We start from the raw sequence: 27,640 nt of genomic DNA on the forward strand, positions 1-27,640 counted from the left end.
CCCCTTTAATTTTGAAGTATGACATAGACATGGCCCAAGAAAAGCAGAAATAATTTATTCGTCTTCCTTTGGCTCCAACACACTTTCAGTTTCACTCCCTCGGGGTCTGAAACTAAACCTTTACATAAAAAACCTAAATGGCTAATTTAATGGTTTTCTTAGACTTCCCAAAGAACAGATTCGATGGTCTTTTTGGTGCATCAACTCACTTGGCTACAGCCATTCAATACTCAAACACTAATCTAGGTGTTGCTGTGTAGGTATTTTACAGATGTGATTAAAGTCCATAATCAGTTGACTCTTAAGTAAGAAAGGTTCTCCTGGGTAATCTAGGTGGGCCTGACTTAATCAGGGGAAAGGTCTCAAGAGCAGAGCCAAGGCTTCCCTAAAGAAGAAGTTCTGTGGAGAGCAGTTTGAGATCATGCCTAAGGGATCCAGTCTGCCCTTGACAGCCCCCCTTACCATTTTGGACCTGCCTAGCCAGAATCCATAATCCCAGAAGCCACTTCCATGACATACATCTCTTAATATACATCTCCTGCTATTGCTGCTTCTCTGGTAGAACCATATATGATACAGCAGGCTGCAAGGTGGCTTGGGTGTTGTATCAGAGACAACAGAACATAGAAAGTATGCCTTGTTCTCATACAGGTAACTCACCATTTAAACTTGCATCATCAGATAGCCATTCACTTCTTTGTGAGAGGCTATAAAACCGCAGATATCTATGGAAGAGGTCACAGCATACACAATTCCTACTAAGGCCTTCACCATTAGAGGTGCCCTCCTCCTGCTGGAGCCCCTGAGAGGGTGGGAGCTGGAAGAAGAGCTGTGAAGGCTGGGGATGAGTAAGCAGCAGATGGAAGGGTTGCTGCCTCACAGCTTGGCAAGGGCCAGTCGGGCAGAACTGGCACTTTCCATCCAAATCTCTCTGGATTCCTGCTCAGTTAGGAGCGTGTCTTCTCCCTGGTGATGTACAGACATAGGATTTCCTTAGCTGAAGGACAGTTCCCACCATGCATCAGGCAGCTCTGAATAGGCCCTAGCGGGTTTGGCTCGGTGGAAAGAGTGTCCTGCGCCCTGAAGGGTCCTGGGTTCCATTCCAGTCAAGGGCATGTACCTCGGTCACAGGCTCCATGGCCACCAATTGATGTGTCTCTCACATCAATGTTTCTCTGTCTCTCCCTCTCCCTTCCACTCTCTCTAAAAGTCAATGGAAAAATGTCCTCAGGGGAGGATTAACACACACACAAAAAGAAGCTCTGAAATACTTTCTTGCCGCTCTTTTAAAAACATTTTTTGCCACTCCTTATGTTACACTCAAGAAACAGAGTTTAAGAGAGTGATTGCAGGCCCTGACGGGGATGGGTGGAGGTAGGAGGGAGCGTAGAGGGGCTAAATGGTGATGGAAAAAATAAAAGTAATTTTAAAACAAATAAGCAAACAAAAAGAAAACAGAGTTTGATACATAGACTACAGAGTCGAATGATTCATGCGTAGGGTAACTGTTGGAAATGGCTAGTTTTATTGTCACTGTACCAATAAATGCAGGTACAGTTTGGGTAGGAAAAGTAGGCTAGCCAGCCTTTAGAGGACTTAGTGATGGTTTTGGCAAATTTCAGCAGGTGTGGGGAACACCCGGCCCCAGGGCCATATAAGGCCCCTGAAATCATTCGGTCTGGCCCTGCCCAGGCATTAGGGGTGAATTCATTCAATGTTTGACCAACTCTAGCAGGCTAACTTTTAAGCTGATAATTTCCTATGGCCCAGGAATGATGTTATAAATATCCACATGGCCCTTGACAGAAGGAAGGTTCCCCACCCCTGGTCTAGAGACAGACAGACCTGTTCTGAGATTGGAGGATTCAGCCAAACAGCAGAGAGATCAAAGTCATTGCCATAGACATGAAAACAAAGTTTTTGTGTTCGTCCTGGATGCGATTCAAAAGACAATTATTTTAAAATAGATTTACTACTGGCCTTATTTTGTTGACCTTCGCAAATGTCACCCCAAAGTCATTCCCCTTCTAGTCTCCTCCAGGGAGCAGAGAGGCCCAGAGCAGGCACAAACCAGAAGCAAGCTGTCAAGTGAAAGATATTGCACATTTCTACGGAGACAGAGAAAAAAAATCTCCAGAATATTAAAAAGAGAAGTAATAAGATGTGCATCTCAGCAGAAGACTCTCCTGGACAAGGTGCCTCATTTCACAGATTAGCAACTACTTAATCATAAACATTCAGGTATAGCTCCTGGGAATGATTGCTCTCAGCATCTCCCTGGACATTCTTCTGAAATGGGAACGAGAGCGCTACCCAGGACTTCCCAGGATCATCGTGGCCGCCCCTTAACGAAAAGCAGGAAGGAAAAGGCGGAGGAGGCCCCCTATGAGAACCACCTTGCCCATTCCGGACCTCGGCCGCATGAATTACCTCCCAGTTTCACCGCGGAACCCCCATTAGTTACACTCAGGATTGCAGGCTGCCTTTCCTCCGAAGATCTCCCAAGCTCTTTCTGCTCTCAATTTGCCAACAGCTCAATGCCTCTGATCCTACAAGCCCCGAGGAGTCTGTGCCGGGTCATTTCTGTGGGAACCTCTCCTAGCCTGGCGACAGCCTGAGCTAAGGGGTCAATGATATTCCTAACTAGCGGAAGACACACACAGGGAAAGAGAAGAGGGTAGCTCTGAAAACGATTGTAAAATCAAGGGTGACATATCTACATTCTTCTTAGAGCGACTCCAGTTTCCACACAAAGATTGGACTAATGCATGTTATACACCTAAGACAGTGCCTGGTACAATATACTCAATAACAGTTCAGTATTGTAAGTTGACAAATAGGCGATCATCCAGCACCTACCATTTCTTAGCTATTGTGAATTGGAGCCAGACATCTCAGCTTTTCACATCTCAGCTTCCTGGTGTATAACATGGGGCTTTTCCACCTACTTAATCGGATCGACATGACGCAAAATGCATGAAACCATTTTTAAGTTATTTTTATACAAATGTCAATTATTAGTATAAGAGATCCGGGATTTGAACTCTGGGCACTTCGGGATCACTGAGAAGAGTGAGTTATGGGCATTTATGTAGCCCAACTATTTCATAAACTGGGGGAGATGTAACCCCAGTGCTCTGCCATCGATGGGGGGACTTTTTAGAATGAAGTTCCTCTCGGGGCTCATGGATACGTGCACGCCAGTCTAAGAATGGCTGTAGGCCCGTGGAGCTGTGAGGGTTTGCTCTGGAACACTGAGAGCGGATAAAATAAAAAGGCACGTAAGCAGTTCTACAAATGTTTCTTACTGGGAAACAATGGCAAAAGCAATAGCCCAGCATGCCAGTAAAAACATAGTCTTGAATCAGCAATTTGGGAAAACTGAGGTTCGGACTAGGGTGCCGGAGACCCTCTGAGTATCAGAGCTCGGGGACCTAGATCAGGTCAGTTGTCGGTGTTCACATTCTGTGCTCCCCGGGGTCTTTCTGACTATGGCCATCCCTGAGCAAGGGCGCCTGAGCTCATGATGCTGAATGGGCGTAGCAGTGATTCAACCTCCACTCACCCGTTGTAGTGCACGCCTCAGTGATGCAACTCGCATCTCTCGGGCAAAGCTCCTGGCCTGCTCAAACCAAGGGCCTGGTAGGTATGGAGTGACTTTTCTTTCTTGTTCTGAACTTTATACGTTTCCAAGTTAGTTATTTCGGTCAGTCTTCACAAAAAACACGCAAGAGGCACTGGGAGACGGAAGGCTGAAATAGGGAGCTCGTCCACATTGCTTGGCGAGGACTCAATACGTGTTTACTGAATCTCCAGGTCATCTGTTAAGGACCCGTGGCCGGTGGTCACCGAGCTTGCAAGCAAAGAGGTAATGAGAATCACAGTACCTTCACACAGCCCTTCCCCCACCTACACAGACCTCTGCCTTTTCCCAAGGACCTTCTCCCAATGCTATGCTTCCTGATGGATGGGCCGGCGATGGGAGACTAGGCCTCCTATGGGAAGTGATGTTCCGGGAAACAGACAGCTGAGCAGAATTCAGGTGAACCCACGAGGGCACAGTCATCACACTGATGACCGCTGAGCTGGGCCCCCCAGAGGGAATTCTTTTCTAAGGACAGTGAAAGACGAGGCTTCTCTTGGCCCCTTAAGCTGGGACGTCCTTGTCTTTCTTCCTGCATCTCCAGGCAGTTCCCTCTTCCCCCAGAGCTCAGCTCAAAGGCCGCTCCAGGTGCCACCGCCATCGGTCGGCCCTCTGAGTTTGCAGTGACTCCCTGCCTTCCGCACCCCCCTCTCTGCCTATGGGGCGCGGGCAGCACTCGCTGACTCAGTTTCCTCTTCCTTGTACCCAGTTTACTTTACAAAGCTCCTTGAGGGCCGGGCTCGCTGGGCATGCTCACTCCCATGAAGCTCGCAGAGCAGGGCTCCATGGCGCGAGGCATTACACAAGCCCCCACGGAACTGGACTCACCGAGGGAGCACCACCAAGTTAAAGGACTACGTACTCCCAGGAACTACCCCCAGGGCCCCCTTCCGCCAGGTTCCGCCGGCGGTTACTCTGGTATCACAGATGACGGCAGAGACAGTGCGAAGGAGAACTCAGGTGGCAGGAGAGGTCAGTGAGGGACAGTTACGCAAATAAGAGAGCCAGAGTGGAGACAGCAGAGATGTAGGAAAGCGGACTTCTAGAAGGATCCTTCACGCCACACTGTGCACCCAGGGCTGTGTGCCAGGTGTGACACGAGCTGCTGGGGATGTAACAGCGGACAAGGCTCCGCCCCTGCCTCCAGCAGCTCCTCCAGCAGCTCCTCCTCAGCCTGGGAGGCAGACAGGTGACCAATAATTCCCCGCTGGAGTGCCTCCTGTATGGTGAAGGGCAGCTTCCAACCATGGCAGGGCAGTTGCCATCTAAGAAATCTTGTTTTGCCCTAACCGGTTTGGCTCAGTGGATAGAGCATCAGCCTGCAGACTGAAAGGTCCCAGGTTCGATTCCAGTCAAGGACATGTATCTTGGTTGCGTGCACATCCCCAGTAGGAGGTGTGCAGGAGGCAGCTGATGTTTCTCTCTCATCAGTGTTTCTAACTCTCTATCCCTCTCTCTTCATCTCTGTAAAAAATCAATAAAATATATTTAAAAAAACAAAACAAATCTTGTTTCTTTTTTCAAAATTGCATTGAAAAGCTGTGGGGCTAGACACAGTGGAATAGTACTCAGCCATACAAAAGAATGAATCTTATCACTTTCAACAGCCTGGCTGGGCCTGGAGGGCATTATGCTAAAGGAAATAAGCCCACAGAGAAAGACGGGTACTGACAGATCTTATTTACACGTGGAATCTAAAGAACAAAACAAAGGACCAGACAAAACAGAAACAGAATCACAGACACAGAGAGTAGACTGATGGTTGCCAGAGGGGAAGGGGATTAGGCAGAGTGAGTGAGAAAGGCGAAGGGATTGAGAAGGATAGACTGGCAGTTACAGAATAGTCACAGGATGTACAGTACAGCCCAGGGAATACAGTCAATAATGTTGTAATAATTATGCACAGTGCCAGCTGGGTATTGGAAGTACCAGGGGGATCGCTGTGTAAAGCGATCCAGCCTGCTGTCTCCTCTCCCAGCTCTGACGCAAGGCTACCCTTCTGGGATGGAAGCAGAGTCTCTTGCTAACTCTCTCAGTCGCCCCGAGGAGACAACTTGTGCGCTGCCTTCATGGAACACACTGTATCCAAATATCATGTAAACGAAGAAATGGGAGCGAGTCAGGCCTGTGGATGGGAGGGTTCACCTGCAGGGCTCTGCTGTGCGGATCAGAAGCCCTGGATGCCTTTGAGAAAAGTGGCCAGAGAACTTGGTTTCAGACCCAGCCTTTCCATTTCCCACACTTGAACTTCCCTCCCACTTCTCAGCCTCCACGAGAGCCAAGCCATGGAGCCCATTACGAAATTTTATTAACAAAAGGAGCTTTTACTCATTTCCGTATAGGTATTCATTTTGTGACCATTTGTTTTGGAGTCAAGATGTTGTTGTGCAGCTGTCAAAACACTGACCCGCGCATTATCATCTCGGTGCAAATGCCACTGTGGCCACGAATCATTTCAATCCTGTGCTATTTAGAAGACATTTCATTTCCTTTAAAACAGCCATTGTGGAATGATTTTGATGTTAAATGCTGGCTTGACGCCAGAGCCTCCTCAGCACTTAGTCATTAGCTATTAGGGAGGGGCAGACAGTCCACAGAACGGACAACTAAAGGGAAAACATGAAGAGGGTCCCTTCAAAGCAGAACTTGAGACTCAGAAGGACTTCAACTTCTTAGCAACGAAGATGATGTTCACAGAAATGAAGGCGATTCCTATCCACTGAGCACTGCCTGGGGGCCAGGCCCTGTGCCGGGATAGCATTGCCTTATTTTTCCTGGGAGGAAAGAAGTGACATAACTTAAGTTGGAACTCCAACCTTCCAATTTGTTGGAGTCCAAATCTCATACCCCTAAAGGCATGCCCTTTCCCAGTTAGACAAATCCACTTCTGAAGGCCCCGGTCCCAGTATCCTGGAAATTTCCTACCAAGAAGGGGCGATGAATTGGCCCTTTTTGAGGAGGGTTTGAAGAGGTGGACGCCTTAGTGTTGCTCCTCCTAAAACAGTCCTAATTTGCCCCGAACTAACAAGCCAGTGTACACGATGTGTACTGCTCTCCCTACCCTGTCGGTCTCAATGACCAGGGTGGCGTCTGGCTGTGGTTTTCATCGGGAACGGAAAACACCCTCACTGTCTAACGTTATCCCAGCTACTCAGCACCCGCCGGTTCCCATCACAGGGCCGAGCCCTTCCGCTGATGGATGAGGCAATATTTCGGTGTCATCTTGCAAAGTAAGCAAGGAGACTCCAGTTTATAAGCGCCATCGGGCGATTGTCATAGTCCGGTAAGGAAGACAGCGGTTTGCGGGGAGGGGAATTACATACAACGAAATACCAAAGACAATTTGGAAAGCTGTGGCTTTTGTGTAAGTTGTGCAGGTCAAAGCACGTCTTTCAGTCCAGGTGGCCAGATGCAAGAGGCCGCTCTCAAAATGTGTCGCCCTCCGTGCAAGGGGCTAGTCAAAGCAGTTCGCTTCTGTTTTAGCTCAAGATCGCTTTCTCTGGATTCCGTGTTTCTTCCTGTTGATTCACCAAGATGAGCTTTTATTAGTGATACTCAAACAATTTCCAAGTGACTTACTATTAAATAATTAAAACAGAGACAAGTGAGATTTAATTAAAGAGTTACAGAGAATTCCTAGATTTTTCATCTTGAGCAACTAAGTAAATATAAACGAATGTTTACAGAAATGAAAAAGACTAAGAGTTGAGGCAAAGAAATGAGTTTCATAATAAACGTGATAAGTTAAAAATGCCCACTGGCCCTCCCAGGGGAGATAGCTGGGGGGCAGGTGGCTGTATGGCTCACAGTGGTTATTGATATGGGAAAACAAAAAAAATCGCAAGGACCGCACTAATGACTTTTTGCAGCACCTCCCCACAGGAACATAATTTTTTAAAATATATTTTATTGATTTTTTTACAGAGAGGAAGGGAGAGGGATAGAGAGTTAGAAACATCGATGAGAGAGAAACATCGATCAGCTGCCTCCTGCACATCTCCTACTGGGGATGTGCCCACAACCAAGGTACATGCCCTTGACCGGAATCGAACCTGGGACCCTTCAGTCCGCAGGCCGACGCTCTATCCACTGAGCCACACCTGGCAGGGCCATAATTATTTTTTTTTAAAGTAGCCAGCAGTCGCTGACTTCCTATTCTGGCTTGCGCTGGTGAGCACAATATGCATTCGGTCTCTGTGATTTCTCACAGCTTATGTCCATGTATATGAGCACGTGAAAGGGAAAGAAAGCGGGAGTGGAAACAAACACTGTTGACTGGCTCTCTTCTCCCGGAATGAAGATTCATCACATAATGCGGATTCCCAACATTCCCGGCCCTCTGTTTACAGAATCCAATTTCCCGGAGTTATTGCAGATAAAAGACTTTTAAATAACAAAATCACAGCATTGCAGCTCAGGGTCCAAATCATAACTGTGATTTTTTAAAAAAGGTTTTCTTGCGATGGTTTTATCCCACATGCAACAAATTGAATTAGGGGAGAGTTTACCGCAGAGGGACACGCGTGTCAGACGGGTTTACAGCCTGTTCCCCCTAGTTAGTGGGAAAAGTTCCTTCATCTCATGCCTCCATTGCTTTGCCCCTCATTAAATAGGATCATGATAGGATCGAGGATTAGATCAACCAACGAAGGCCAAGCATTTAGTACAGTGCATGACACCATGCAAGGTCTTGAGAAATACCAGCTACAAATATGCTTTGTAAAAAATACTGCCTGCCCTGGCTGGTTTGGCTCAATGGATAGAGCATTGGCCTGTGGACTGAAGGGTCCCAGGTTCGATTCCAGTCAAGGGCACATGCCCGGGTTGTGGGTTTAATCCCCAGTTGGGGGCGAGAAGGAGGCAGCCAATGATTCTCTCATTATTGACATTTCTATCTCTCTCTCCCTCGCCTTCCTTTCTGAAATCAATAAAAATATAGTTTTAAAAAGTACGGCCCAAGTTCAATTCAACAACACGCAGTGAGTTCCGCTTCCCACTTGCTCCGCACTATTGAGGCCGCCACCCCCGTGGGGGTTGGGGTGGGGCACAGAGCACGACTCTGCACCACAGGGAGGAGGCATCGGTGAGAGATCTCCAGGCATCACCCACCTCCAGTGAACTCACCAGCCACCAGCTCGGTTTCTACGTCGCACACTCACCCCCTTCTGATCCTTGTGCTGGCCACACACATGGGCCTGTCCTCTCCCTGGAGAGGGTTGCCTGGGAGTGAATTAGATTTCCTCAGTTTACCTTTTCCAAGAAGGACAGGGAGCAACAGGAACGAAACAGGAAGTTCCCGGTGAGGGTGAGAAATCTGTTCAGTGATGACCATGCCAGCTGCTGGGCCTCTCGGGACACCCACCCCCTGGAACCAGAGGGCTGTTTGTTTGTCCCGAAGCCGCAGGCAGCTCAATCCTCCATGTCATGTCTCGACATCAGTGTCAAGGTAGGTCAAGGGTGAACACTGATTGTGGTGTCTTCCTCAACTCACATCGCTAATGTTCCCAGGATGGACACTGCGAATGTCTCTGCTCCCAGAAAGATGGGAAGACACTTATAAGCTGCCAACCTCTAAGTCCTTTCCGGTCACCATGCGTGTGAAACAGCCTTCTTCATGTTCTCCTCTGGAGAGGAAAGGAGTTCTGAAATCTAAACATGGCACATGAACACCAGCCTGCCCCTTGGGCTGGTGCATTAAAGCCGATGCAGGCAGATGCCGCACCTGCTGCTGTAGACAGGTTGCACACTGTTAAAAAACATGTACTATTTTCACATATATAGGTTCATAAACAGCATCTAGTTTCGACATGTTTTTCAGTGCGCAACTGCTTCCAAAGACTGATTCGATAATACATCATCTGTATATCGCCCACCACCCCAGGTCAGGTCTTCTGTCACCATGTATTTAACCCCCTTGACCCTTTCCTACCCCCCACCGCCTTCCCTCGAATAACCATCATACTGTTGTCTGTGTCTATGAGGACTGGTTTCTTGCTTGTTCACTTGTAACTTTCAGTTTAATATCCCACATATGAGTGAAATCATATGGTTCTTGACTTTTTCTTTCTGATTTATTTCGCTTAACGTGATATCCTCAAGATCCATCCGTGCTGTCGCGGATGGACAAGTATTTTTAAAGCCTTCCCTTAGAGAAGAAGGAAATCCCTCCTATCTGCTCACAGTGCCAGAGCTCGGCGTACCTGCCTCTCCCCTCTGTCTTGGGGGAACATCATCCCGAGCTGCCCCCGTGCGTAGCTACATGTTTCTCGCCATCCCTTCATGTACAGGGGAAACCACCAAGCTTAGGTTCCTGATCGCAGTTCTCAGGAAGGGAACAACACTCTGGAAAACCAACACTGTGTTCAATCACTTGCACAATTAAAAACATGTTATTATTTATTTGTTGCCTGGGAGTGTGATACGTGCTCAGAGGTAGAGGAGCAACATAAGGTTTAGTCTCGGCTATGTTCTCTGCATCAGAGACCTACATCACAGCGTGTCTCCGAAACAGAATGTTGAGATAAAAAGAGCAAGTTACACCCGGATGTATACGGTGTGCTTTGTCACATGTTATCTCACTTAAAGAGTAGTGATCTAGTGAAAGAGTTTATCTACTCAGCATACTCCAGCATTAAGAAAATATGACTATTTATATAACTAATATAACTAAATATAACTAATCAGGCTCTATGATTTTTTGCTCCTCTTCGATCCTGCCAGATATAAGAAGTCATTCTACCATTCAACAGGCCATTTCGCTGTCATTTAAATGCCGTGTCCTGCCCACCCTGTTGTCTTTTCCAACACTGTTTAACATAAGACACCTGCCTACCAGCGAGGGTTTCCCAAGTGGCCCTTGGTTATGCAGCAAAATGACGTTCCGCCTCTAGATGCTGAGAGCTGGCCTTCCTTCTCCCGCACTCTCGGGCACACACTGCTTCGTACTCATTCTGCTTCAGACCCTCCTGTTCTCCCTTTGACTTCACTGGACTTGGATTCTCACCGCCGCCGCCAGGTGTTGCATGTGCTACATGCTCTGTGCACATCACTGTGCACGCAGTCGTCTGGAATAGTATCTGTGGGGCATGAGCCCAGCCGGGAGAGACAAGGGCACTTGTGCACACCGAGAACACTGTCTGGGAACAAGGTATCACATGGGTTGTTCCAGGTTTTGTTAGCATAGCCATTAGCTTTCTTTTTTTAACAGTTAATTGATTTTTTGGGAGAGAGAAGAAGGGAGAAGAGAGAACTACCCATGTGACAGCACAACATCTATGGGCTGCCCCCTGCACGCGCCTACTGGGGGATCAAGCCCGCAACCCGGGCAATATGCTCTGACCAGGAATCGAACCGGCAACCTCTTGGTGCATGGGATGATGCCCAACCAACTGAGCCACACGAGCCACGGCAGCACAGCCATAATCTTTATCAGCTCCCAAGGCCTTTCCCAGAAACCACACATTGTTATGCCAACGTAGCTTCAAGCCGAATCCAATGGTCCCCTTCCAATCCCATTGCCAGGCCTAAGTCCCCTAGACATACCATAGGGTCCTGATGGGAAGTAATGGGAAGGAAGGTGGCGCACACCCAGAGTTAAACATCAGGTAGGGCCCTTTGTACTTGATTCAATAGAGACTAAGGCGCTACTGCAGGCTCCTCACCGAGGAAATGCTTCAGACAGTGATCAATCAGAAAGATTGATCTCCACGGAACTTAATTCGCTGCAAACACGAATTAAACTTTTCTAAGAAAAAAGTCTAAATAATGAACTAATAACAATGGAGTGTTAATAATGAAGGAACTGAAGGTTTTTAAAAATTCCATTCTGGCATAATTAAGGGATAAATCAGTTCGCATGAAATATGTCGCTGTTATTAAAACTTCATTCATTTATTGAATTATGTTTCATGCGGACGGAGTGCATTTTTAAGATTATTCGATTATTATATAAGTCAATGTCATTTCCCCGTTTGGGGAAAATTGATATTAATGCCTTGTCATTGAAAATGTAACCGAGTTTATCAAATTAACTTCTCAAAGGCCACCTGATAGCCACCAGATGGCTTTCCTGAGCTGATGTCAAGTCATAAATGTAAGTTATGGAGGCCCCTGAGACTCCCATGTCCCCACTCCCTCATCCCAATGGGTTCCTTCAGAATCATAAAACTCGAAGGCTTGCCACCACTTTCATAAATCCCATTTACACGTAATGAAATAGGCTCTATTCACCATGCTTATAATAATTAAAGTTTTTTCCCCCCTTCTTAATAGGAGTCTATATAGAAACAGCACAATATAAAACGATCGTTAATAGACCTGCAATGGCACTTGAATAAATGCCTATCAAGGTCCCCATTAGTAAATTTCCTAAAGAAAATCCATTTCCATTTGAAATCCTGACATTTTATTTAGAAAAATTATACCCCTTCTTTTCATTATTTCAGTAAACATAATGAGGGCATTGCTAACTACCCCTCCGAGTACTTTCTTTTCTGCATTTTTTTAGTAATCTGAGCCTCCTTGTAATTAAAGGCACACTACATTAATGATGCCTGGCGCCGCCAAGGGGGACGCTTAATGTCCACCTCATAATATTATGCCAAAATTACACGCACAGAAGACTTCTTAATAATCTTTTGTTTCCTAATTTGGTTTTGATTGGCTCCGAAATCCATCGCCGCACCCAAGGGCCCTCGTTTCTCCAGGCCTCAGCACTTCTGAGCCGGAGACTGCACGGACGCCCATGCCTCCTGCCGCCTGCAGCCCTCCTTTCAAAGCCTCTGTTGAACTTATCCAGGAATGAGCTGCAGGCCGGAGATCAGTGCCGATCATCTGGCCTGCGTGTGTGTCAGTCACAGGGCTGTGGTGTGGTGCTACGTCTGTCCCAGCACAAAGAACAGCTCCGGGTTGTCCCTCAGCTTGGCTCCCAGGTCCATGCATGCCATTTGCTCTTCATGCACATAGAGGGAATGGCAGCGGCCGGAGGTGCGCCACCTGAAGCTTTGACGTGGCTCAGAGAAGGCTGTGACCCAGACCAACATGGTAGCCCAGCCCGAGACAGGACACTCAACCCTCTTCTGCCTTCAGATCCCCCCCTCCCCCCCCCCGAACAGAAACAGCTATTTTTTAGCCACCACCAACTTAAAAGAAATGTGTAATATTAAATTGAAAAGAAAATGTATGACCTCAACATGCACAATTCATACATATAGGGTGTTCCAAGAAATGATACACATTTTGAATAATCATTCATTCCAACGGGTTAAATCCAAAATGAAAGCAACACCAACTGAGCCATCAGCTGTGAAGTGTGTGTACATTTGGGGGGACACCCTGTATATTTGTTTATACCTATATCTATGTATATCCCCCTATTCCATTATCCTGAGTAGAAATGGCAGAATTCTCCCATAAAACTAATGTTTAAAATGCTGGTCTTATAAATATACAACAACTTAAAATCACCAGACACCGAAGAGCTATTAAGTAGGTCAGCCAGGCTAATAAGCAGAGATCTGTTGTCCAATGGAATTACATGGTCCCTTTCTTCTTAAATGTCCCCTCTAAAGTAAGTGTGGCGTTCACGGACGACAGAGGACGACGAAGCAAGTGCAAACAGCAGGTGCACAGACCCTTAATGCATTGCCAGTGAACTTGAGCCTCATAGAAAATAAATGGGCCATGGGAACGCTAGGGCACTTCTCTGACCGAACGTCCCCTCGGTGCTCAGCACCGCTGTGGTCACAGCTAATAAGGGTGTCACCGGCTGAGCAGGTGATTGCTGAAACCATTTTGCAGCAAACATTTGCATATAAGGGCTAAGCGGGCCTGTGCGCAGGTGGCAGGTCCCCTGATGTAATGGGCCATAATGACTCGGAGGGAGCAGGTTGGATGCGTGTGTCAAGGAGGGGAGAGCATGACAGTCGAGATACAAATGACTCCGGAGTCCATCAGACCTAGGGCTAAGGAGCCCTCAGCGGGTCTGAGATGACAGCATCCGGAGGCAGCCTGACCGCCTGGGGTGGGGAGCCCGGACCTGCCCAGAGAACTCGCTTCTACAGTGGGCCATGGTCGCCGGCTTGGCCTACCACAGGCACACACAGTCCAAAGTCTGCATTCACAGGCCGGGCCATTACATCCGTTATGCCAATCGTATGCATATTAAGGAGTCCAAACGCAGCTCCGATGGGTACCGTCTCACACGCCTTGCACTCTCCCTTGGAAATCGATTCGGCTCATTGACAATCGGAAACCCGCCAAGGCGTCCACGCTGTGGCACCTAGTCCAATGTGGCCTTTTCAAAAGACTGTCCTGTGGGGTTTCGTATGAGCATACAGAGCATACAGGCGAGTCCAGGGGATGAAGTTCAGGGGCATCATTTGAATTCTGTGTTCCCCTTTGGTCTCTGACATCCCTTAGCCAGTAGGCTGGTAGGCACTGGCTCGTTTAGGGCCACAGACCCGTGGTCGGCAAACCTCAGCTCTCGAGCCACATGTGGCTCTTTGGCCCCATGAGTGTGGCTCTCCTACAAAATACCACGTGTGGGTGCGCGCGTACAGTGCAATTGAAACTTCGTGGCCCATGCGCAAAAGTCAGTATTTTGTGGAAGAGCCGTATTTTGTGGAAGAGCCACACTCAAGGGGCCAAAGAGCCGCATGTGGCTCACGAGCCGCGATTTGCCGAGCCTCAGTTTGCTGACCACTGCCGTAGACCATGTCCCTGTGGAAGGCAGGGAGAGAAGTTCTGTAACGTCCCCTTTCTCACCCGTGATGGGGGGAAGGGGTGTGCGGCAGACCCCCAAGCGCACCTTTGGGCACAGGGACAGGAACAGGGCTGAGCAGGCATTCTCTGGCCACAGGCTGAGATGGGGAAGCTGCACATCAAACAACCCATTGAACACATCACTCGGGGCCCGTGCAAGTGGAAATACTCTCTGAACGAGGAGATGCGCTATTTTACTTAGACGTGTAAATTCCTGAGCACGTCCAGAAGTGGCATGTTGTTACCAGGGCATGAGAAGCTATATACAGCGCCAGAGTGTTCTTAGTAATATGAAAGCCTGGCCGGTATGGCTGAATGGTGGAGAGTCGACCTATGAACCAGGAGGTCACTGTTCTATTCCTGGTCAGGGGTTGTGGGCTCCATTCCCAGTAGGGGGTGTGCAGAAGACAGGTGATCAATGATTCTCTCTCATCATTGATGTTCCTATCTCTCCCTCCCTCACCCTTCCTCTCTCTGAAATCAATTTAAAAAAATATTAAAAAATAAAAACTAATAATGTGAAGAGCTGGCCCGGAGCTCCTCTGTTCTGTAAGGAGTAAAAGATCATACAACCTATTACCTGCATGCCATTTCCCCACAGATTATTGACCTTTCCTGAGAGATGATTAAAGGCCTTACATAAAGCCCACCACTCCCCTGCCCTTTCCACAGACTTACTGTAGTTTTGCAAATCTGTTTGAATGAACTCCTCTCCTGGAGGTCTCTGGTACCCAAGGGGAGACTTCTTTGCAAAGCGCATGCCTGCCCGTCTCCCAGGGAGCCAGGCCCTCCCTTTGAAATACTTAGTCTTCCTGGGGGACTTTAGTCATCTTGACACCTAATCGCCAAGCTCTTTCTCTCACTCCTCACAGAATCAGGTTTAGGTGATAATTCAAACCAGCCCCCAAAGGCACTTCTGAAAAATGGCAAGCCCTTAGCTTTTAGGTGCAAACACTCTTTATTGCTCATAATCGTTTCCTGTTGCAAAACCTCTTCTCCGGTGCTAGGTCTGGGATGATCTTATGCTAACCGGGGACTGTTAACAGATGCTCCTTTGATGAATCGTTTCCCTCTCCTGAAAATGCCCGGCCAGGTTCCGGATAATAAAGCCAGGTAAGAATACTATTAAAGTCTGCCATACGCTTCTATCTGCTCTGTGAAAAATGGGATCGCGGTCCCTGGATGGAATGAAGACCACCTATGACACAAAAGCAATGGCCTCCACCGAATGAACAGGCTGCCTGAATTCCTTAGCACATTCACGTACATCACTGCAATCACCAAACTCTTCTACTCATACCTTAGAGGTGTGCTGTCAGCAATGTCCCTGTGAAAATTCAGTGTGTCACACTCCAGCGTTACCTTTCCCATAGCATTTCCCTTCCCGCCCAGAAAAGGTGTACTACCCACCATGAAAACAATGAACTCCGTGACTCTGCTTATCCAAACGACAGCCTGGGAGCTCCCCCAATCACATGGTTTCATCCAAAGCTGTCGACTTATAATGTTGGTGAGGTGCCGGCGGAATTTGACTCTTGTTTCTACCAATTAGCCTGCGGGACACCTGGTTTTGTTACACGTTGTGTCTCTTAAAGTCGCAGAACCTAGCAACAAAGTTAAGTGAGGACTTGCTGTACCTTCAGCAAATATATTCCCTACATCCCAATGTTCAACTCTAAAACACCCATGGCAAACCGCAGCCCCTGAAGACAAGGGGCTGCGGGAACTGACAAATAAGACTCCTCTGACTGGCTTATTTCGCTCAGCATAATACTCTCCGGGTCCATCCATGCTGTTGCAAATGGTAAGATAAGTATCACATGATCTCACTCAGAGGTGGAATCTAATGAACAAAATAAACTGATGATCAAAAATAGACCCAGAGACATAGAAGCATGAACAGATTCATGAACCTCAGAGGGAAGGCAGGGAGGGTGGGTGGGAAGAGATCAACCAATGAACTTGTATGCATATATGCATAACCCGTGGACACAGGCAATGGGGTGGTGAGGACCTGAAGGGGGGTGGGGCGTGGTGACAGGAGCAGGCTGGAAGAGGTTAATGGGGGAAAAAGGAGGACTTATGTAACACTTTCAACAATAAAAAGATAATAACAATAATAATAATAATAATAATAATAATAATAGATGCCGCTGGCAAAGCTCCCACAATACGTTAGCCCCTCTCTCTGCCCCTGCTTCTCTTCTCTCTGGTCTCCTAACCAAAGAGTTCCACATTCTAGCAGTTTCCTGAGAGGAAAACCATGACATCCACTCTAGCCTCGAGTTGTGAAAGCTGGGACTGGCCTGAAGTCCCCACAGGGAGGTACCTCTGTGGTGGAAGGTGGTTTACCCATAGGTTTTCTCTGGACCCTATCGCACCACATACAGCTTGATCAGATCCCCCCTTTAACCCGAAACTCAACTGCAGCTGGATGTGTTCTTTGACAACTTGTGTACACTGGCCTTGTCTCCATGAAACCTCTGGAAAGCGGAAGGTCAGGTCCAGAGGCTCCAGCACACTGTCACTAGTGGTCCCAGATGGGACTAGCCTGCACTGGGGTGCAGCGAGCCTGCTGCCCTAATGGTCCCCACCCACAGATCCAACTTATCGATGGGTTGAGTCTTTGACTCACCACATTGGTAGTCACGCACCACAAGCCCCCACTGACTAGGAAACCTTCTATTCGAAGGGGTGGCCTCACTCACCATTGCGCAGAATGTCTCGGGAGGGTCTCCGCACGTGATGTCGGGAGGGTCCAGCTTCACTTTCAGGTACTTGGTCATGTCCGTGGATTCCGGCTGACAGGCCATGTAATCCCACACTTTGCCTTCTTCCGTGTAGATCTGGGTCTTGCACACATCGTAATGTCCCCACACCAGGGGGTAGGGCTGCATCACCGACGACACTGTAACCCAGAGGGCATGAATGGACAGGAATCTTGACAAATACATCTCTAAATTCTTGGCAATCTTGGCGGGAATTGGCGCAGGGTTGGCTTATCTGTGGCCTGTGTCTATTTTACACACACATGGATGTCTCCATGTAGGTAGGGCCGGATATAAAAAAAAGAAAAAAAGAGAATGAGACCTCAAAGTCGATGCCAAAACTGACCGTGAAGGGTTGAGATACTGGGCGCACTCAGGGATCTGGAGGACTTTGGTGGAAAGCTAACATAATGGTGCAGTGGGCTTAACAGCAGCCTGTGGGCTTGTTGTTGTCCAAGAACATATCTACTCGATGGGTTCCAGTTGGTTTTTGTAAAAGATGTCCGGTTGCGGATCGTGATTCAGCAAAGGGGTGGCTCTCTGGCTGAGCATCCGATCACCTTTGGAGATCCCGGGTGTTCGCGGCTCACCAGGGCTGCTGGGACACACTCAGGTGTCAATATCAGAAGCAAGAGGGTGAGTGTCTCTCACTGGTGTCTGTGTCCCATCAATCATTCTCTTCTTCTGGCACCAACACCCCTGTGGAAACAATAATAAGAAGAGTTACTGCCCTTGAATCAATGAATTGTCAACTACAGGAAAGGTTGATAGTTCGGAGGTTGGACATAACATAAAGCAAATGGGTGGGCTATGGGTCACCTTGTCTCAGCTGCTGTGATGAAGTGAGCAGACCAGAGAAATCATTCCCACTGGGGTCGGGGGGGGGGATTTCAATAGGAAGGATCAAACTCCTGCATGTCACCAAGACATGTGTGTGATATGTGTGGTGTGTGTGTGTGTGTGTGTGTGTGTGTGTGTGTGTGTGTTCTGGGGGAGTTACAGGTTTTCGCTTCAAAAACTTTATTTCCATCTTCACCAAACTGAGAGCAAGGAGCTGGCCTGAAGCATGTCTCACATGTGGGAGGGCTAGAAAGTCTCCCAGAACAATGGGGGAAATGAGCGCTTTTACCACAAAGACATGGAAGCTACCTGTAAGCCTTTTATCTCTTGGCAAAGAGCCCCTAGAAATCTCCCAGTGCCTGCCTGGCAACCCACTTGGGTCCCCTCCCTGCAGCATGGAGCTTTGGTGAAAGAAACCTTTGTTTTCTCTCATATCTTCGTCCATGAACTCATTTTTCCATTTCATGAGACAACAGACTCGGACCTGAACAGAAATTTTGGATATCATCTTTGGAGGCCCCAGCGAGATCCTACGGCACGAATCCATCAAGCTGCAAGTGGTCATGAGAATGGAACCCCGAATGACAGCCCCTATGGTCTGTGGTCCCCTAGATCGCCCACCTCCGATGGAGCCCTAACAACTGTTGCCATCAACAAGGCCCCTTCCCAGTCAGAAGCAGAGTGGTCCTAGCCCCTCTTCCCTAATAGCAGTTAGGGATTCATAGCAGAAACCAGTGGGTCAGCCACACCCTGTCCCTTATAAAATTGCGAGAACAAAGGGCCTCCATCCCAGGATGAACACACAGGGTGGGGAAAATGAGCAGGAACTCAGGAAACCTGAAGTCTAAAATGTATGAATGTTGCTAGGGCCAAATTTTTTGAACCAACTAATGGGAAGTTAGCAGGGCACATATTGACTCCTAGACAAAAGAACTGTCCCAGCAACACGTGTGGGTCCCCTCCCTGTAGCTTTTCTGTAATGAACCTTTACTTTCACTCAAAGGGAAAAAAAATATTCTATATATATATTCTATATATATTCTATATATATATTCTATATATATTCTCTATATATATATTCTATATATATATATATAATATATATATATATATATATATATATATATATATATATATTCAATTGCTTGTACATTTCTCAGCTTTTGTGAGCTGGAGTGAAAACTGGCTTTGTTCACACTAGCCTGCCCCTTTAGAGTTGCCCATGAGGTTGGGAGAATTTAGCATCTTTTTGTTCAGTTGCATTTAGTCATAAAGATAATAACTCTGAAAAAAAAAAAAAGATTCAAAATAAAACCAAAGGAGAAAATTTTCCTTTCCTCGGAATTCTCTATTCTCTCACATCTTTTTACAGACATGACATCCGCATCTGTAGTTACTTTCTGCGACAGAAGAGAATTTGTCCCAAAGGCGAATATTATACGCTGCTTTAAAACAAAAAGCTTGGTAGTAAAACGCACAATTTAAAATGCACATTTAAAAATAGCTGAGGGTGACTTAACAGGCCGTGAAGCAGAATAATATGGCACTAATTCTAAGAGAAAATAAAAATGACTGTTGCAAAATACTCTTGCTTAACTGATCATGCAGCCTCCATAGCTATGGGTATAAGTCATTGGTGGGTTGAACTGGCAACTTTTCTCTTTGCGGATCACGGCCCATATGTAAACAAATGATAAAAGTTGGATTCCAGGTTTCAAAGCAAGTATTTGCTTAATTAGTTGGTCCATGTTGTCACAGTCCCAATCATTATTTTCGAAATCACTGAAAAAGGGCAAAAAGCCCAGAGTTCCAGAAAACAGCCTCGGAGACGCTCCGAGGGACATGAAGCAGGTTCACCATGGGCGTTGCCCATCTTCAAACAACCTCATAAAAGGAACCCGCTGTATTTTAATAACGCACCATCTTAAAGTGAACGGAGCCACGGAAACCATGAAATGCCAGCAGATGGCTGAATTGTGTTTCCATAGCAAAGTAATTTATAATAATTGCTTTATGGATGCAAGCACCATTTTCATTATCTCCCATTCATAAAATGTTATCATACAGCTGCAAATTGTGATATTTCCTATTAGGAAAAGTTGAACAGTGGCGTTCCTGGGAAGCAATAATTAGCAGTTTGTCTAAGCATGGATCAACTACCCATTTGGATCTGCCTCCTCCCTGTAACGGAAAGACTACGCTGTGTGCTGAGCACGACTGGGAATCTTAAGCTAAAAAGGAAAGCCTCCCTGAGGAGCATGTGATGTGGCGACTACAGTTTTCTATTTGGTGTGTGTGTGTGTGTCAGATTCACTAGTAGATGTGAAGTTGATATTTTCGGAAACATCCACCACTGTGACAAGTAAATGATCTGAAGAGGTGTTAAAATAGTATAAATGCACATTTTCCAGATGATGTTTCAACAGTGTTTGCTGGTTTATTATAACCAGGACCAACACTTTGATGGTGTGTGTGTGTGGAGTGTTACAACGGAAGCACTACGGTATAAAATCCACTCGACCAGAAATTCGCTGCAATTCTTAGTGTCAAATGCACAGCAACTTATTTATCAAGGACCATATGTTCTTGAAAACCTGACCTGGGTGGCAATGACTCTGAAGGGACTAAGCACGAGGAGCTAATTCTTAATATTCTTTCAAAAATATGACCCCACCAAAATAAAAAAGGGGGGGGGGACATATGTAATACTTTCAACAATAAAGATAAAAAAAAATTATGACCCCAAGTACATATTTGAATTCTCCCTGAGGCTACTGCACTTTTTTTTAAACCAATGGAAGTTACTGCCCCCCCCCCCCCAAACCACTTCTTCTGGATTACTGTCTTTATCCACATGTGGCCCTCCCGCCACCACAAAATAAAGGGTGACTGTATACAGCAGTGATGGCAAACCTATGACACGCGTGTCAGAGGTGACACGCGAACTCATTTTTTGGGTTGATGTTTCTTTGTTAAATGGCATTTAAATATATAAAATAAATATCAAAAATATAAGTCTTTGTTTTGCTATGGTTGCAAATATCAAAAAATTTCTCTATGTGACACGGCACCAGAGTTAAGTTAGGGTTTTTCAAAATGCTGACACGCCCAGCTCAAAAGGTTCGCCATCACTGGTATACAGGCACATGGGAAATGTGGACACGAAGGAAATGTATGTGAACCTATTTCTATTTCCTGACCCGACAGCCATCCACTGTGACGGACCCTCATTAAACTCTACGGGAATGATAATGATGGTCATTACACAGAATTATGGACTAGACCATTGATCGGATTTAGAGAACTGACAAGGGAAAATGCAGAGGAGTGCAAGATATTTGAATACGAGGCCCTTGCCGGTCTGTGCGACAGCCGTCCCTGACAAGAGGCAGCCAATTATAGCTTCCATTTCTGGCACATAACCAGTTGTGATTAATAGTTTTCCATTCCATTACAGACGTACTATTAATGTATTAAAAATGTCAGGCCTTGGCAAGCACTAATACGGCATGGTCCGGGCAGGCTGCGGATTTACATTTAATGAGCTCCCATTGACATGGAGAGGGATGCCAGCCACGGCAGGGCATAGGTCAAGAGAGGAGGGTTGCCAGAATTCTTTGATTCCATTCTCATTTTCTAGATGCGAACATGCCTCACCCAGCACGCATCCTTCACATTAGGGTTCCCTTAGTTCAGTGGTTCTCAACCTTCTGGCCCTTTAAATACAGTTCCTCATGTTGTGACCCAACCATAAAATTATTTTCGTTGCTACTTCATAATTGTCATGTTGCTACTGTTATGAATCGTCATGTAAATATCTGTTATGCAGGATGGTCTTAGGCGACCCCTGTGAAAGGGTCATTCGACCGCCAAAGGGGTCGCGACCCACAGGTTGAGAAACGCTGCCTTAGTTGCTGGTGCAACATACACAGGTGCAAAATCCTCTTCCTATAAGATGAATAGGAAATCAAAGCTATGAACTTTCATGGCACACAGAAACCTCCGTCAACATCAGGAATTCTGTATTAGTTGTGGAGTTTTCAAAGAAAATAAAACCATGTGAAAACATTGCTTTTAACGTCTATTATTACCTGATGGCACCAGTTCCCATCTGGCTATGCTTACAAGCAGGTTAAAATCACCAATAGCTTCTTAAAAGCTAGGTCGTGGCGGCAAATGGCTAGGCAACCTGATTAGGAGAGGGCAGTCAATGACATCTTTGGGGATTTAATGATCTAAAAGAACCCCTTCTGGCCCAGGACGGAACTGCTTGCTACCTGATGTGGGCTTTGATCTCACTCCTGGCAGCTCCAGAAGCACCATGGGCAGCCCCTCTTCTCGCTCTTGACTTTGCAAACCTTGGGAACTCACCACGAATCCAATAATGCCAGCATCTCTCTACCAGGGCACTGAGAAGTCCTCTCGGATAAAAATGCCCATGAACATGCGGGGGGCTCTCCCTGGCTCTCTGACTGGTGTATAAATGCGCGGCGCCCACATAAAATGTAAAATTGTGTCGTGCCCTCAAGTTGATGGGTGCTATTGATCTGGACTAAAACAGCCTGTCACCTGGCCTCGAACACATGGAACGTGATCTTTCTCCAGGATTCTGTAGCTAATCTCCCTCCTCCTTGGATCAACTTTCCCCGGGGTAGTTCCTGGGCCCCCTCTTGCCGCAGAAAAGGAGCCTTCCCCAAAGGCGACATGCAGGTAACGAAGACCAAAACGATGGGCAGTTACAGTCCAAAACCAATCGCCAATTTCATCAACGGAGAGGAAAATACTGCGAGTGAATCCACAGACTCTAGCTGGCTTTCCCCACTCGTTCTGTCATTTCTGTCATATATATAATCTCCCCCAGAGGTGGGGGTGTTGGTAGTAGGCTATTTATGCCATAAATACTCAGTTCTTGGGGCACCTGAAATAGGCAGCGATTGACTCATTCCTCATAGACGTGAAGGGTTTTATAAATACACTTGCTTTTGAATGGGAAGGAACAAAAAGACGATCATCATAGTCCATTGACTGAGGCATATAAATAACGCTGTACACAAATTCTATCACCTGTCAAAATTAGCAGCTTCCCACATTGCCCTGATGAGCTTGACTAGATTAGGCGGTGAAGTATAACGAATGTTCTTCGCATTTATTTAGTGGCTGCGAAGTGAGCCTTTTCTTGTCCTCCTCCCCAGAAATGTTTGCTTCTCTCCTTTTGTTAACTGTCTCCCAAACTATAAGGGATTTAACATGTTCTGCAACGTGACTGGCATTTTTTTTCTTCTCAGACTTGATTGGCTCTTAGGAGCAACTGCCTATCATGAGATTCTTAATAAAAGCAAACAGCACACCTTTGTATGGGAGAGAGCTCGGCGTGCCCGAGAGAAGGCTGCTGAGAGAATTCGTCAGCATCTACTTGGCAGGATGCGGGAAGGTGGGATAATTCACACCATCATTTCAGAAGCGGTGAAGCTTAAAGAAACCCGTTGCTTCATGATCACAGGACAGCAAGCCTTGCCTTCTCCTGCAGGGAAGTCCAGAGAGCCTAGAGGAGGAAATCTACACCCACCTGAAGTTTGGAAACAAAACTCTGGGGTCTGAAGATTAAATTACTTTTAAAGTATGCTAAATCTCTTACTGAACTACAATACAATGCAGTTCACACACACACACACACACACACACACACACTCATTTTTCTGTGAATGTACAATTGGCTTTTTGAGTTGAATGCAATTTTTATTTCTTCCTGAGAGACTTGGGGCTTTTGCAACTAAAACGCTCTCCCGAAATCCTACAACACTTAGACAACATAGCAACTAAATGGGTAACAGCTTAATTTTTGAAGTATGTTACTGGATTATTTTCCCCTGAACAATAATAGAAGCAAAGACAGGTGTTTGCTCCAGTTACAAATATACCAGAGGACACTGCAAAATGCATTGTCTGCCTCTTCTTAAAAAATAAATAAGGAAGCCTGCATCACTTCCACGCACATGCCCAGGGAAAGCGGGCAAAACAAACATCTCAATAGAAAAACAGCTTTCTGTGCCAATAAAGTCTTTTCCTATAAAATTTTGAGATTATCCCACCTAATTTCCACTATAGGAAATATCACCAAATTAACAGACAAACATATGGAATTCCGAATGCCCTCATGTTGGTCTTTCACTTCATGACGCCCAGAAAAGGACAGAAATGCACCCGATGCATGGGGGCTGGGACAGCATGACGTGAAACGCCTGATGAGTTATGTTCTTTGTATGGTGATCCACATGCACAGATTCAAATTTCCTCCTCATGCAACACTGACAGTGCATACCTCCCCCCAAAGTCCTGGGCAGTTGTGGAGCTGCTTTTTTTGTTCTTTCTTTTTGCCAGACAAGGGGGTGGGGGGTATATTAGGCAAAGCGACACCGTTCAAATACTTGCTGAAACCAGGGCTTGCTAATTCCGGGGTTAGACATGCTTTCCCAGGGCTAGACAAATCCCCCAAGCCTTGCCCCTCCTCCGACAAAGAGGACGTCGGGAAAACTTTTTCTAACCAGCCTCACTGGTAAGTATATTTGAATCAAAGGTTTTGCTTGTCAGATCTTTCTGGTGTTTCCTCCCCACCCCCCCTCCCATTTCTGAAAGATAAGAAAACTCAAGTCTTTCAGTCATAAACTAGGGCCTTATTTCTAGAGCAAAGCTACTGCCAGATACACCATATGTTGAGTGAAATGTTGAATCCTACTCAGAATTTTCCATTCCGAAGATCGACAGAGTGTGGTAGCCAGTGGGGCCAGTTCCCGTGCCTGGGCCAGGAGAAGAACGGGAAGGGGACCCGGAACAAAAGCCTTTACTCTCTGGAAATCTATAGGATGGGGAACGCGCCCTCCGGCTTGTCCAAATAAAGCTGCTTTAAAATCCCCCGCTGGGAATTTTTCTCCCTTGCCCTGTAAAATGACAACCTCCTAAGTGGATTTCTGGAAAAAGAGAGAAAAGAAAAAAGAAAAGAAAAAAGTCCCCAGGTGAGGCTAGTAAGATAAACAGCAGAGGGCGCAGTTTCTTTTTTTATCCAAGTTTGCCTGTGTATGCATCACTTAATTGGTTATTTTGGGCCCAATAATAGTCAGTATTATTCGTATTATATATAGATATCCACAGATCCATACGAGAGCAACTCATTGTCCCTAGCCGGATCCATCCACCGATAATGCAATGCCAGTAAAGCAGCTGAGAAACCATTCCAAACTGCATCCCTACACCAAGCGCTCCCCTCTGCATCGCCCCCGCCCCCCGCCCCTCCCCCCTCCCGCCCCGCACAACCTGGGGTAGCCAGGCTTTCATCTCGCACCAATAAAGGGGATTAAATGCAGGGAACTTCAAATGCAATCTGTGGGATCCCTGGCTGCAAAGGGCCCGCAAGAGGGCAACCCCCCCCCCCCCAGCAAAGACAATTCGTAAAAGAAAAAAAGGGGACCCTTCAGTGCGTGGTGTGTGCTCAGGTGTGTGGAGGGAGAGCCTGCTGTGTGCCCGTCCGTCTGTCTGTCCAGCGAGGCACAACCCAGCATCGGGCTCTGGATACAACACCCCGGCATCCCCTGCTGGGGCGCACGCCGGAGCCGGAGCCCGAGCCCAGCGTCGGGTGGGAGTGCGCGGGGTGTGCGCGCACAGGGGCTCCCGCCGCCTCCTCCCCGCGCTCCGCAAACTTCCTCGCCCACCCGGAGCCTCGCCTCCCGCCAGCGGCTGGCCCTGGGGGGCGGGAGGGAGGGGCAGCCCGGGGGGGGGGGGGGCAGAGGGGCTGAAGGAGGGGGACGCGGCGGCACTCACCATGTGGCCCAATGGCCCCGGCGCCCCTAGAGCCGAGCTGACGGCACCGGGTGGCCGCCCTGCCCAGCCCGGTGCACCTCCGGCGGCGGCTGCAGTGGCGGAGCCCCGGGGGGCGCTCGGAGGGCGGAGAAGGTTCCCGCCGAGCCTCCCGAGGGCTCGGGGCGCAGCGGGAGGGACGGGGTGTGGACCCAGCACCTCCGCAGCCGCCACCGCAGCCCCGGGGTCCCCATGGCGCCCAGCCCGCCGCGGGAAGGGACTCGGAGCGCCCCCAGCCTGCGCCCGCCCGCCACTCCCTGCCGCTTAGTTACCTTCGCCTCCGGGCCCTGGGGGAGCCTCCGGCGTCGCCCCCTCTCGGAGCCCCGGCCCAGAGCGGGGAATTCCTTCCCGCGGACGTCCTCTTCCCAAATGCGAACGATCAGGGACTTGGGCAGGTAGACGAGGAGGGAGCGGTGGGTGGAGAGGAAGCGAGGACGGAGAGGCGCCTCTCCCTCCAAAACCGGCGAAATGAACCAGGACTCGCAGCCTCCGGGAGGTCGCCGCCGTCCCGCCCGCCGGCTCCGCGCTGCGCCGCCTCGCGCCACTGCCTCTGCCACTTCTCGCCTTAAACTTTTACGGAGGGATTTTTTTCCCTATTTATAATTTTTCCCCCCCTCGCCCTTTAAAAATAAATGTTAAGCTGCAGGACGATTCCCTGATTCCCGGGGCTCAGCACCAGCAGCCGGGCGGTTCTACCCCGCGGGGCTCAGCTTTCATTTTATTTCCGAGGAGGACGTGGAGCTTCGTCCGAAGGGACCTAGATCGGGACCATGATTAGCGTTGGCGCCAAGATCCTCCGGTGCCGACGCCGCCCGGCCTCCCTGCGCGCATTCCTCCACTCAAGTCAGAAATGTCACTGCACATCGCGGTGATGGCTGCGAGACGCGACGCACCCCAAGTCCCTTTGATGAAACAGACATGGCCCGGCCCGCGACGCGGCTGGATTGCGGTGCCCGGCTCCCCGCCCTGCCCGCTGCGCCCGCTGCGCCCGCCCGGCTGGACCCGGCTCCCAGCGGCCAGCAGCTCCGGGCAAACTTCGGGGCGCGTGCAAACGCGGGAGTGCGCGCGGGGCGGGGGCGAGGGGGAGGGCCGCCGGGGAGGCAGCCGGGAGCCCGGGGAAGCCGCAGCCCTCCGAGGGGTGGCCTGCACGCTTCACTTAGGAGCGGATCTTCGTCTGCAACTGGCAGCAAGTGGAAGGATTGCAAACCTTATACTCCCCGAGCCCCGCGCGCTCCGAGCGGTCCTAACTCCCTCGCGCTCTCGCTGCTGCGGCTGCTGCCGTGGCCACCGCGGCCGCCACTCCGGAACCTCAGGCTGCGGAGGCTGCGGAGGCTGGGGACCACCTGCCCCCCTTCCCCCGCCCCGCGACTGTCCGCCAGAGCCTGGGTTCCTCGGTCTCCTCCTGTGCCGGTCACTTACGCCCTCGCCCATCCCATGGCTCACTCCTGGTTGCCCCTCCAAGCCTTGCCTGAGCGCATCCCTAGCCCCCAGCAGGGATGGCAACTGTGTTTCAGCCAACAATTCCCCTGCCCTGCCAGCGCCCCTACAGCGCACGCCTAGAACCTCCTCGCTTAGAAATTCATGCTCCTTGGAGAAAGTTGAAGTTTAAGAGAGAGAGGGGTGCATTTCAGGCCTCCCTGCCTTTCCCAAGACGGGACAAATGCCCCCACGACTTTATTCACGCCAGCTGGGGCGGGGGGGGGGGGGGGGGGGGGCTCGGACCTACCTGGGGTCATTCTCAGCTAAACACTAACGCCAGCAACAACATCAAGACTTTCAG

General features: G+C 48.4%; 1 protein-coding gene across 5 annotated transcripts in view; it reads right to left on the minus strand.

The window, feature by feature from the left end:
- NTNG1 (netrin G1) overlaps positions 1 to 27,283 on the minus strand; it is a 222,192-nt gene extending 194,909 nt beyond the window's left edge. Inside the window, exons 1-2 of one of the 5 annotated variants that reach the window (XM_036344264.1) lie at positions 26,133 to 27,283; positions 17,113 to 17,871 (exon numbers count right to left, since the gene is read on the minus strand). In XM_036344264.1, coding sequence (XP_036200157.1) covers positions 17,113 to 17,358 — 246 coding nt within the window. In that variant the 5' untranslated portion in view covers positions 17,359 to 17,871; positions 26,133 to 27,283. The remainder of the gene's footprint in view (positions 1 to 17,112; positions 17,872 to 26,132) is intronic. The other 4 variants (XM_036344260.1, XM_036344261.1, XM_036344262.1 and 1 more) reach the window with 4 other exon arrangements.
- Positions 27,284 to 27,640: the final 357 nt, after the last annotated feature.

This window comes from Myotis myotis, unplaced genomic scaffold, assembly GCF_014108235.1.
Source record: "Myotis myotis isolate mMyoMyo1 unplaced genomic scaffold, mMyoMyo1.p scaffold_m19_p_18, whole genome shotgun sequence".
Lineage (NCBI taxonomy): Eukaryota > Metazoa > Chordata > Mammalia > Chiroptera > Vespertilionidae > Myotis > Myotis myotis.